Source organism: Schistocerca gregaria, chromosome 2, assembly GCF_023897955.1.
Source record: "Schistocerca gregaria isolate iqSchGreg1 chromosome 2, iqSchGreg1.2, whole genome shotgun sequence".
In the NCBI taxonomy this organism is placed as follows: Eukaryota; Metazoa; Arthropoda; class Insecta; order Orthoptera; family Acrididae; genus Schistocerca; species Schistocerca gregaria.
The window spans coordinates 635236615-635250279 of record NC_064921.1 but is presented as its reverse complement, the minus strand read 5'-3'; the positions used below and the strand labels follow the sequence as shown (position 1 = coordinate 635250279).

Genomic DNA, 13665 nt, shown 5'->3' with positions numbered 1-13665 from the left:
CAAGGTGTTAGGTCAGGTGATCTGGGTGGCCAAGGGAACAGAGCCAGATCATCTTCACCACTATGCCCAATCCAGCTATCTGGAAGTTAATCACTTAGATAGTGACCAACACTGATGTTCCAATGAGGAGGGTGTCCAATTTTGCTGGAAAATGATATTCTCAGATTCAACAGTCAGCTGTGGAAACAACAACAATCACTACATATCAAGGTAAGATGTACCTGTCAGTGTCTTCTCACAGAAGAAAAATGGCCCATACAGCTTTGACTATGACACTGCACAGAAAACATTAACCTTTGGTGAATCTTATTCTTGTGCCACATTTTCATAAGGTATTTCAGTGTCCCACACACCCACAATGTGGTGATTAGCCTTCCCAGGTAAATGAAATGTTGCTTAGTCACTGAATATCTCCTTGGAAGCAAAATGGTCATCTTCAAGTGCTTTCTGCATTGTGATGCAAAACTGAAGGTGCTTGTCATAATTTTATGGTTTTAATTGTTAACTCAGCTGCAGACTGTACAGTTTAAAATGTAACTCATTGCAAAATCTTCCATGCAGTTTGCTGTGGTATTCCAAGTTTGTGGCTTGTGAGGATCATTTATTTTTTTGAATTGCGTATGAAACTTGTCTTTCACCCTCTCCACAGTTGCATCTGGCACACCTGTTTCACTGGTACTTTTCTGTTTCAAGCACAACATTGTCTTCAAATTGTCAGTACCAATGCTATATTTACATGGCGGTTCATTTTTATAATTGTTTCTGGATGCACGCTACTCTGTTATAAATGTCTCTCATATTCCAGCAAACAAAAACTCTTTGCTTCCTCTGTCATCATTTTGTGAAGGCACTGCACTAGTAATGCCACCTGGTGGGCACCATGCAAAGTTGATGAGTTTATGGTTCTATTCATGCATCAATCGTACTTGCACATATAATACTTTGGAAAATTTTCAACTTTAAAAAACAATTAATCATTTATAGTAGTCCTGTACTTCAGATTGAACTGGCTACCTTATTTGATCACTTTATCTTTACCTATCTTTGTCCTGGATACTACTCTCATCTTATAGTGTATTATTTTTCAACATTTCACTCTAACCCATAAATCCTTCCCTTCTCTTGTCCATCCAGCATTCCCTTTCTGGATAAACAGTTACTGTTTATGTGGAGTACTTGCATTGTGTGTGTGTGTTTTCAAAGAATGTCTTATGAGTGAAAAGCCTACCTCCTGAGAGAAAACATCCATGTAAAAGAGAAAGTCTTAGGTGTGTATGCATCATTTTGGGCCCCATAAAATTTGTGGTAGCTCATCTGTTTTCATAATTATTTGCACTAACAACTGGTAAACTAATATTGTACATGTGTACTTCACATGGTATACTTCAACAAACAGTGCTAAACAAATTTAAGATGCGAGAGAGTGTTGAAATGTTAAGTATATTGGAGTCAATTTTAGAAAGCAAAGCATGGTACTACATTAGGCACTGTCCAGTAATAGTAATTTAACAACTGTCTATGTTTGACACCAACATACAATGGCCACTCACAGCCAGCAGGTGGCAGCACTAGAAGTGGAGGGTAAATAGTGTCACGAAATGCAGAAAACAGTGCAGTCATTGTTGTAATGCAATTTATTTGAAGTTCAAAAGGGCACAATCACTGGCTTTCGAGCAAAGGGTGGAAGCATTTCCAAAACAGCTAAGATTGAAAATTGTTCACATGCCACAATGCTTAAAGTTTAATGTGCATGGCAATATGGCGCTATCCAAAACTAGCGCCATGGTGACTGGGGTGCACCACAGGCCATAGGCGAAAGGGGTAAATGGTGGCTGTGAATAGATGTGCATCTGGTGAGCAACTCACTGCCTAGATGAATCAAGGGGCTACCAACAGTGTCTCCTATATGACTGTTCAGCGAACACTGCTGTGTATTGGCCTCTGCTGTAGGTGCGTGGTTCACAGACTACTGCTGACTGCTGTTTATTAGCAATGAAGGCTGGAATTTGCACGCTAATACCCCAACTGGACATCCACTGCCTAGTGACAGATGGCCCTTTCACACGAATCACGTTTCATGTTCCTCCAACGAACCGATGGCCATTGGAACATATGGCGTAAAACATACTGCAACAATCGTCAGTAAGGTCCCAGCTGGAGGAGGGAGTGTTACGGTCTGCACAAATCTTTCTGGAAGTCACAGTAGATCAATACAAGTATGCACCTATTGTTGCGGTTTACTTTTCCTCAGCACAATGACATCTGCCAGCAAAACAATGCAACATATCATGAAGTTCACAGTGTACGTGCATGGTTCGAAGACCACCAGGATAAGTTTAATGAACTCCCCTGACCAATAAACTCCCCACATTTAAACCCAGCTGAGACTCTGTAGGACCACCTCGATCAGGGCTAGAGCAGCTGGCCATCGCACTGGAGTTGCCATGGCTCCACATCTACCCTCCACAACCTTACTGACATACTTCCTGTATGTCTCACAGCAGTCTGTGACAATGAGGTGGCTACTCAGACTTTTTGATAGTTGATCTCATTGCTGTGACCGGACCTTGTGTAAACTACTGAAGTGAGATTATTTTTCAGATTATATATATTGCTAGGCAAACTTTGAAACTTATTTCATGCTTATATTTTGAAGGCTCATAATTGGCTACTTAATACATAGTGTGAAATATTTGCTCAGTTTTTTAATGAAACATTGATGTGTGCTATAAAACTTACATATGGCAACAGAGGATTAGGTTACATACCAGCATCTTTAAGTTCTGTCAAATTTTTAACTTCGTCAATTTCTAGGTCATCTACATCATCTGTAGAAATGCTTTCCGATGGAGTTCCGGGTGATGTCGACAATGGGCTCACACTCTGATCTGTTGTTGTGGCTGCAAAAACGTAAGGCATATATGTAAGCATAGGCATCATTGGTCGTCGTCACTGCCAATGAAATTCTTCATGGTATGTGACTGCATAGTCAGGAAAATTCTCCTCAGGGTGTTTTGCTGTTTACTGAATGAGAAAAACTTTAGTTCTTGTATACTAGCGTATGAAGCTGTTTTCATTATCTGATAAGGTATTGAGGATGAGGATGAGGATGAGGAGGGGGGATGTTCAATGTACTTTATTGGTGTTTGCCTTATTTCTTGTCATTGGCGGAAATAGGTGAAGTGGAAACATGTGACAGTTACAGTGTAGCACTGTTTTTACTTTTTGAAAGCTGTTCTTGGCTTGAAGACGGATGCAGTTGCTGGTGCCCACAAAATCAGTTGCAAGTGTGCACTAGTATATTAGGGTGAGATTGGGCAACCAATTAGAGCACGGATATCTGAATACGATAGATACATTTGTCTAAGACAACACACCAAGCCAATGGTGGCAGACCACCAAGATGAATGTGACAAAAAGATAATATTTTGAGAAGCCCATGTATTAGTGAAATGGCCACTTACCCTGACAAAGATTACAGAGGCAATAGAAATAGCCAAGCAACCCACCAACATGAATACAGAAGATGGGTACAAACTTCCGGCATCTTGGCTGCCACAGTGGCTGTAAGTACTGGCACAGCTCAGCTGGCAGGCAGTAAGTAAATGGTGTTATTTCATACCTACTGCCCATTTCTCGTTTGTCTGTCTCTACCAATGGCAACAAAAAGGAAAAATTTATCCTCCTCATCCTCAATATCCTATCAGAGCAGCTTCCACTAGTATATATATGAACTAAAGATTTTCCTCATTAAGCAGTCAGCAAAACATCCTGAGGAAAGCCATTTACAACAGTGGCCGAAAAGTCAGAGAATTTTACATACTGTCAATGCAGTTACATACCCTAAAGAATTTTATTGTCTGTAAGGCACATAATTATTTGCATACATGTTAAGTGCAAAAAGGGATGAGTCACCATAGCTTTACTCAACATGCATATAAAATTTTGGTAGCATCTACAGAAAAATAAAAGGGTGATCTGATAAAGTATATATGGTCGAGCTGTTTAAAGTATGCACGATATGTGCACTAAAGACAGCAACATAGCTATGGATGAAACAGCAGACTAAACTGAACAGAAAATGCGATTGAAGAAATACACCAACCAGCCACTTTCTGTATAGATTTATTTTATTTCAAGTCATATTTTGTGCTGTTTGAAATGCATCTTGTGATAAAACACATTTATACGAAATGTGGCCGGTGCTGTATTTCTAGAAGTAATTAAATCCACAGCGACAGAGCTCAACCACAATTAATATAGACCGATTAACGTGGACAGTTAAGTTTCAAAATCCTGAATCTGTAGAACATTTAAAACAGAAGGAGTGAAGAACGGAAATCTGTTAGTGTGTTCATTTTTATCTGTGTGTTGCTTTTAAATAAAACAAATGGAAGTGTGGTACATTTATAACAGCTGAGTATATAATAGGTATTATCTTCCAACAAATAAAGGTACAGAAAAAAGGAAAGCAAGGGCAGAAGTAACAGAGATATCGTATTACACCTTAAAGTTAGGGCAGATGAATTCAAGAGGGTTTCATAGTCCTTGATAAGAACAAAATTATTTTACACATGAAAATTACTATACTCTTGAAAATTGTGCTCTTCAATGTCTTTGTAAGAGTATGAAAAAGAAGAATGGAAAAAAGAGAGGGTATGAGGAATGACATTTGGAAGAAAAACTGTCTGTTAAACTGATGAACTAAAACAGTATGAAAGATGAAACAGCCATGTCAATTCAGCATAGTACTTTATGAGGCAGAAGTCAACAACAACCGGCTCATACAGTTTGTGTGAGAGAAACTAGTAGTGCATGTAAAAGTAGCAAACACTGATAGGAGCCATCGGGTTACCCTCTGGTGGTCTACAACATTTTGCTATAATTTTCTGATGTTACAACTTTTCTGTACACAACAGCGTCCTCTGTAAACAGGAACATCGATCAGCTGACATTCTACATCGGTTCTACGTAATCTGCCCAGTAAATCAAACTGTTTGTTTCTTCATCGCTCATTATACAGAAATATTTTCATATCTTATTCAACACCCCTTTGAAAAATCACGTGCAAGGAAGGTTTAACAATCTTACAGTCACTGCTTCCTTCCTCTACTTTAAATGAATAAAAAAATTCAGATATTTTTGTCAGCAGAAAATCTCAGGACACTATTGAGGGAAATCAGCTCTCTAAAAACTGATTAAGATAATTTCTGGAAAGACATTTAGTTTTATACCAGAGAACATTTGTCTCTTCTATCTGTTCTAACTCCTTGAAAAAACCAGTTCATCACTGGTAAAATGAAACATCAAAATCAATTTATAAAGATGACGATAATTTATTTGACAATTCTCTTTAGAGATGAATATGGTTAAAAGAAAACCATAAAATATTGAACACACATTAAAACATAGCAGTTACCTAAAAACAAAAATCACAGTAAATATGTATCTCCCTCCCCCCCTCCTCCACACACACACACACACACACACACACACACACAAAATCCAACCAACAGTTCTGTGATGTGTTTCACGATTGCCTAGGCTGTGTGTCTCAGGCTGGTATGGAAACACGCTTTCATCATAGGCCAATAACAAACTTGCCCGAAAATCCTTCAGATGTTCTCCTACACCAACCTTGTGTATTTCATGGAACCACTGATGGTAATTAGTGATTTTTCACCACACTCTCTCTATTAAGTCTGTGGCATTTTTACACTGCAAAGTTTTCTGTAGTTGGGTGACAGCTAAACTTAGTGCAGATTTGCATGCTTGTCCCGGACAGCTGAACAGCACTCCTCACCCCAACAGGGACAAGCAGTCTTGGTAGTAGCCTCAATGCCTGTAGAATAAATGCATCAGTAGTGTATTAGAGATCGAATCTGTGATGTGATCCAACCACTGCTGATTGCTGTCACCATAGTCAAACACAGCTGTCTAGCTGCATAGTTCATTTAGCCTCAATCAGCAGCCATGTATGCAGTTATCTTTCAGGGAACGGCTCAGATTCCTAAGGGTATACAGCATAATAAATGGTCATTGATATGCAAGTTATGGACAACTTCACTTATAATGCTCATATTCCTATTTCTAATATGTCCTTTAATTGTGCTTGTCTGAAACTTGTGTTTACTTTAGAGTAAGTAGCAATCTATCTTTTCCTACATTTTGATATTACTAACTGGAGTTTCCATTGTCTAATATACTTTCATTAACTTAATCAATTTGAGAAGCAACAGTAATTAATTTTCAGATTTTTACTTCCTTTGTAAATAAATTAAGAATGGAGTCATAACAGGGTAATGTCAACCATCAGACAGCTGTATAACAGTGCAGGGTCTGTATCAGAGCTACTTAGCTCAGTGTACAAAGAACAAAAAGACTGACAAAAGGACTGGAAAGGAATTTGTTATCCACATTATCAGGAATAGATGTGTATTCGATGAACTCTACACAGTTAAGAACCTCTGCAGTTGTCGTCTAGAGCAAGATTCCACTTTGTCTTGAGAAATAGATTTATCGTTATGAGTAAAATGAATTTTTGCCCAGATATATGCCAAAATTAAAGAGATGTGCGTTAATGTTTACACTGGAACACTACTGTATTTTGTATGATTGCTACATATATTGCAGTACATGGATACTTGGTGGTGTCTACCAGAGCAGCTATTTGGTCCAGACAGAATGCCTGACATCTACATCAGAAAGGCTGAACTACTACTGATGCAGGCTATGCACTTCATCTAGCTGACAACTGCTGAACTGTTAATAAAGTAGCCTATGAACCAATGAGAAGACCAGGATATCAAGATAGAAGTATGAAATACTTTAGGAGTAAAGGCAACATGAAATAGGATAGAATGCTGGCCATACCACAAAGGAGATGCTTAGGAAATGATCAATATATTGTGAGATGCTACATCTTCACTCGTTTCCTGTAACAACGGTCACTTTGTTTTCTGAATTTCCCAGTCACTGTCTCGTTTTCTTTTGATGTTATGGTACTGTTATGCAGTGCCACGTATCTGACTGCTGACTTCTTTTATGACTGCAGTGGGGTGAGGGCACTAAGAGTGCTTCTATATTTTAAACAACTCACTAAGATACTACAAACCAGGGTTTTTGTAATTCTTCTATATTCAAATAAGTTATCAACTCTCAACAACTGATAATTAAAAAACATCTCAGACAACGTGTTCATACACAATGCTTCAATGTCTGACCGAAACTGTTTAGTTCATATTTAACTTGAGATAACCTAGCACGCTGTCTATATAAGACCACTCATTTTCTTCAGTGCTAAATCATTGTCACCAGGCTCCTTTCTTCTTTGGAGTCCATATCACCCCCAAAGCATGACTGCAAAGTGTAAGTGATCCCTCACTGGCCATTCCAAATTACACATCCGTCATAATTTTCTGCACTGTGCCTGCATTTTTCTTTCTCATATATGCACATAAATTCCTACAAACCCTGGCACAGTAGATGCTCTTTATGGTACTACAAATTGAAGCCACGTTTCTCACACGCACATCTTTCATCGATCTAGTAAAGGGAAAGTGAGACATGTTGCATGTCCCACTACAACACATGACCACTTTTATCTCCGGGCTTGTTAGTGGTCACATACATGTGGAACACTGCACAGTGGTTGCTGTGAAGTTAAGAGACCACATGGCTCCTTTCACAGGGGGCCCTATATCTAATGGGGTATGAGATGCCTGTGACACAAATGTAGTAGGTGACAGTGGAAAGATGTACATCAGAGGTCTAGGTCTATTACAGGGATGTAAGCCATTGGAGCAAGGGGGTTGGGAGTAGGTGTGGAATAGGGACAGACAAAGGTATTGTATAGATCGGATGGGTGGCAGAATACTGTTTTGCACGTGTGTGTGTGTGTGTGTGTGTGTGGGTGGGGGGAGGGGTAGGAGGATATTTTACATTTCAGGACACAATGAGAGGTAGACAAAACCTTGGTGGAGAACATGATTCAGATGCTCCAGTCCTTGGAAGGGGCTCTCCTTCGTGACTGGGTATGTGGGATGTGGTAGGTAACAGGGGAGAGAAGGCATGGGATACTTGTTTCTGGACAAGGTTCTATTCCAGCAAAGGCGACGCCACCTGCGAAAACAGCCATGTGGTCTGTAAATTTAACTGAAATCACAGTGCAGCATTTTATGTGGGCACAATCATTAATCAGCTGTGAGTTCACATGCATGGCTACTGCCCAACTTAGACCTAGAGTCGGATTACACAGTTTACGAGCACGCTGCTCAAAATGGTGTGATCGACTTCAACAGTTGCTTCACAGCCTGTGCCACCTGGATTCTTTTTTCTAATATCAGCTTTTCTGAATTGCAGGTGTGGGAACTCTTCCTACAACATAAATTTCATTCCCACAACGCCTCTGGTCTCAACTTCCACTAGAGCCTACCCCCACCTGCATCTATCTATTTCCCTGCTCCTATTCCAGACTTATACACATGTCTACAGCCCCCCCCCCCCCCCCTGCACATGCATAGTCCTTATTCCTTCTCTGCTTCCCCTCCCTCCTCCGTCACCTACTGCCCTTCCGCTCAGGAACTGCCTCTCAAAATTGCACCTAACAGTTCATCACCCTGTCCCCGCCGTTTCCCAACACAATCCACAGTCAGACTACAGCGTCTTCCCAAATCACTACCCTGCTACCTTCCTCCATCTTTGTCTCATGGTTCATCTGTATCCCCACTATCCCCCCTCCCTCCACCCCCAAAGCTGAGATTGCTAAGCACTGTAGATATGCCTTACTAATATATATATATATATATATATATATATATATATATATATATATATATATATATGTGTGTGTGTGTGTGTGTGTGTGTGTGTGTGTGTGTGTGTGTGTGGTGGGAGGGGGCATGCACTCTCCCCTCTCCTATCCAGCAAGTTGTTACCTTTACTCCTAGATTATTTAATTCTACCAGGACTTTCTATCTCCAAATTGTGAGAATAAAGGTTAATTTGTTAAATGGCTAAAGACACACACTATAAACTGATGGTAGTCCACTGCACTACATAAATATTGTTTTAAAGAGATCTTGGTTAGACAGCGGATGATTTTAGACACTGTGACATGTGACACCGTAACACCATATTCAGTTGTACAATGAATATATGCTACTATTTAGTGAACTGTGGGCAGTTAATGAGTAGATTATGTGAGTTATGGTTCTTATAGTGAAAACCGTAATGGTAGAAACAATTTCTAATGATGCGAGATTTTTGGAGCATTGCTCAGGGATGCTATATTTTGTTCCATTTGGACTGGAATTTAAACAGAAGCTGGCATTTGTAGAAGAATGGGGATGTTACCAGAGAAATTGGCAGTTGCCCCATCTACCAGACCAAATAGGTAAGACAGTGATTGAATAAAATGAATTTTGTCGCCAGATTCAAATTATTAAGTAGGGGTTTATTTTGTAGTGTAATGCAGCCAACTTTTAAAAAATAAGTAAAAAGAAATAAAATATGAAACAGTGTATTTGAGAAAGCCACATGTTGAAATCTTAATGCAGGCATTAATACAAACAGCTAACAACAGGGAAAAGAAAACTAACAAAGACACAAGCTTGATAATTTGAAAAATTCACGGGTTTCTATCAATTATACAGAAGGTGTTTAGGATTGAGAATTTTAGTGAAAAAGACCCTATGCTTCTGAACTCACCATGTATTCCAGACCTAAACCATTATTTCTATTATCAAATGAAATGCTGCCAATGCATGCCATATTAACTGAAGTAGTCACATGCAACACAAAAATAAATAACAGTTTCACATCATAGTGTTGATTTCTGTACATGTGAGAGTTCAAACTATTAATATAACAACTGCAATGATTTTAAAGCCTGGCTAAAATATGGTCAATATTTATAATTTAAGAAATGCAGTTTCAACAAGGTTGTTGCTCACTTCATGTTATAAATTATGAAACCATTAAACTAAACGTTTAATGAGGTGACTTGATACAGCTGTCAGAAATATGAAGGGCTGCACGCTAGCCATTAGCTGTACAAATGTATTATTTATTTTCTCCCAGTTTCAGTCATAGTGAACATCTTCAAAAAAAGAAAACAAACTGTATATCAGATGGATATGCAATTCAACCACAGGATAAATTGAAAACCAACACAGGCAATAAAATGTTGTTATAAACACATCTAACAGCCATTCTTTCAATATTTCAAAATTGACTTCACTGTTGTTGGTAAGGTGGGTCAAATGAGGGTATGATAAGGGTTTCCCCTGCATGCTCCAAACTTAATAAATAAGGGAATCTTACAGCATATGGTATTTCATTGCAAACTAACTACAATAATCATATTTCAAAACACAGAATGATCATTCAAAATAGAATGATCATTCTGTTTAATCTTAGTGATATCAATTTTGTGCTGGTTCATTTTTTGGAAATGATGCATTTAGGAGTATGGTAGTGGTGGTGGGAGAGCAAGGGAAACTAATTTTAAAGGCACAGAAATGAACTATTTATAAGCCTCAAAACAGGCATGAAAACATGACACGACATGACTTCAGTCTCATAAAACAGCATTGAGTAACAATTTGAGCCTAACACAAGAGGGCTAGTTACCACAAGGAAATCACTTTGGTGGCATAGAATTGCACCAAAGCACATGCTTAGGTGCCACAGCCCACCTGTAGGTCAGTGACCAGTGAGTTACAGAAAGCAGGCACACTTTGGTGTGCCATGTATGTGACATTTATAGCATCCCTTCAGCACAGGCCAGACCAAGAATTACCAAATCATTTGGTCTGTGTTCGCTACAGTGTGGGCTCCTGCCATTAGGCCTTCATCTCTCAACCATCATTCTGACCAGGCCACATGTCAGAGGGCCCCAGCAATGATGGGCTGAGGGTCAAACCAAAGCCCTTCCAGGCACTAAGCCACTGTGTGTCCACCCTTGCCAGACATCGCCAGCCAGCCTCGCCTATAGCATGGCTGTGACACCTCGCACCTCGCTGTTTGATCTCTTCCCCCAAACAACCCTGACCAGTGCTGTCAGCTGCTTGAGTATGTGCACGTCACAAGGATCCCACACCACTCTGCTGAGCTAGACATTGTAACAGCCGGCTGTGTCACTACATCTTGGTCATAGAGGTCTGAAAACATGATACCCTACCACCCAGAGCCACAGGTACACTCTGCTGCAAATCAATACAGATATCTGCTGATGAATAGCTGTGTCCGATTCTTCCAGTCTCACCGACATCCAGTAGAAAATACTTACACTCATTACAGTAGTAACTGGGAGCATAGCAGAGAAGATCCTATTGCCACCTCAGATCCACATTTGAATCAAAACACTGCAAGGAAATTTTGTGAGATCCAAATCTACATATATGACACACAGTACAGCATGTTTACATTTTTTATTTGAAACTTGAATCATAAGACATAAGACATCACAGGGTATTTTCACAAACACAAATTCTGCCAAAACAAGTAACATCCAAAAATTCAACTTAACAGACGCCTTGAGAATTGCCTGTCAGCCAGCAGATGACTGCTTTGACATTTTCAACGTAGAATCAAATGTTGAACCTGTGACATCGGATATGAAAGTAAAGAAGGTGTTATACATACTGTCAGTTTTGCCATCACTAAGCAGCGATGTATTCCAAGCCTGACGCTGTTTTTCTTCTTGGCACTGGCGGCGGCGAATGCGAATTCTCTGTTTTAAATGATAGATGTCTTCATCACTTTCCTCTCCAACAGCATTATTTTCCCTACTGACGCACAATTTTCTATTGCATTTCATCTGGAATTTCAATAATTAATTATTAACGCAATACTAATGTTTCAGAGTAAAAGTACTTCAGAAATCATAGCAATATGTATCCAAACAAGAAATCAGGTATGAAAGTATATTACAATAAGAATTATTAAAAATATCCAACAGACGTGGTAAACATAATGGACTACCTAAAGAGTATGCCCCAGAGGTTAATATTAAATCTCTCTCTTCTGAAATGGGAGAAAGCAAGAGAGTGATTAATGTAGGGTTTAAGAAAGGCACAGGAGCCATCCATCCCTCGTCTATGTGTTAGTTCAACTATTTTTACACCGTATTATCTTTGTTTACTACTGACTCATACAAGAACATTCAACTAGAGCTAACAGACATACAAAGCAGAAATATGGTTGAATCTTTATCTTTTGGTAATAATATATTCCACTGAATGTTAGCTTGAAAGTGCCCTATGCTACTACATGTAAAGAACAAGATTGTTTAGTTAACAGAGGATCTGATAGGAAATTATGCCAATATTCAATGGAATGAGCTCATATTTTCATAGGAAAGATAATTTCAACAGCCTTGAAAATTAAGAGAAAAAACATTGACAAAAATAGTTTTATTTGATACATATTTTACGTTTTACTTTTTCTGAAAGTTCATTATGTTCTCATTACAAAATTGCTTCCAATCCTTTTCGGTTTCAGAAGAGAATTTGTTTGACAGTACAGAAAAAAATGAATGAGACCTGAATTTACTCTTTATAGACATAGACAATAAAACCTATATTACCAGGTAAGATGGCACAGCAGTTAGCACTCTGGACTCGCATTCAGGAGAATGACGGTTCAAACCTGCGTCCAGCCATCCTGATTTAGGTTTTCCGTGATTTTCCTAAATCACTTCAGGCAAATGCCAGAATGGTTCCTTTGAAATGGCATGGCCAAATTCCTTCCCATCCTTACCTCACTCGGTCAGACCGATGACTTCGCTGCTTGGTCCCTTGACCCAAATCAACCAACCAATCAACCAAAATGAATAGTGATGAACTTTTAGGAGCACAATATGACAACATGGCATCAAAAACCAATAACTGGCTTTACTGCCCATAGATTTCTGTCTCAGTTTCTTTGACAGAAGCAGACGCTGGCTGAAGAACCCAAGACAGAATCCAACAGGCAATTAGTCAAAAGTGATAGTGGCTGTGCTATGGAAGGGCATCCTTCAGTAAATCTTTCAGAAGAATAATCAATTAAGAGTTCTGCTCCCAGACTCAAATGTGCTATTCAGAATGACAGAGGAAATTTGGTTTCCAGTTTTCATTCATGAACATGAGTGTGCACTCTGTTCACCTGCAATGAAAAGTGTTGATTCAAGATTTTAATATTAAAATTTTCATATGTTTACTGTGCAGTCTGGATCTGATGTTTTAAGTGAATACAAACTTTACTGCAAGCAGAAGAAAGGAAGATTAGAAGAAGATTAGAATTTAACAACCTAGCCCCAAGAGTACTGGAGATGAAGCACAATACAGGACAAGCATGTGAGGAGAAATTGGACACATCCCTTTCAAAGGGACCATCTCTGCATTTGTCTTAAACAATTAAGGGAGACTATGGAAAACTGAAAAACCTAAATCTGGACAGGCACATGGGGATTCAATCCCACTCCTCCCAAATTTGTGTCACGAGACTTAATCATAGTGTCACCTTGTGCAGTACTGATGGAGAAATATTTCCTTGGTGACATTTCATCTTGGGACTGATGAGAAGTTGACACGAGTTGTCACTAATTGGTTCAACAACAACACATTTTATCACTACAGTTTCAATCTGTTAAAACTTGTTGAGCATTATGATTAACGTATG

The 13665-nt window shown here is 39.1% G+C and overlaps 1 protein-coding gene across 2 annotated transcripts in view; it reads right to left on the bottom strand.

Annotated features, from left to right (window-relative positions):
- Positions 1-13665, bottom strand: part of LOC126334660 (run domain Beclin-1-interacting and cysteine-rich domain-containing protein) — a 203552-nt gene that overhangs the window by 78715 nt on the left and 111172 nt on the right. For both annotated transcript variants that reach the window (XM_049997119.1, XM_049997120.1), the window contains exons 6-7: positions 11647-11821; positions 2769-2900 (exon numbers count right to left, since the gene is read on the bottom strand). In XM_049997119.1, coding sequence (XP_049853076.1) covers positions 2769-2900; positions 11647-11821 — 307 coding nt within the window. The remainder of the gene's footprint in view (positions 1-2768; positions 2901-11646; positions 11822-13665) is intronic.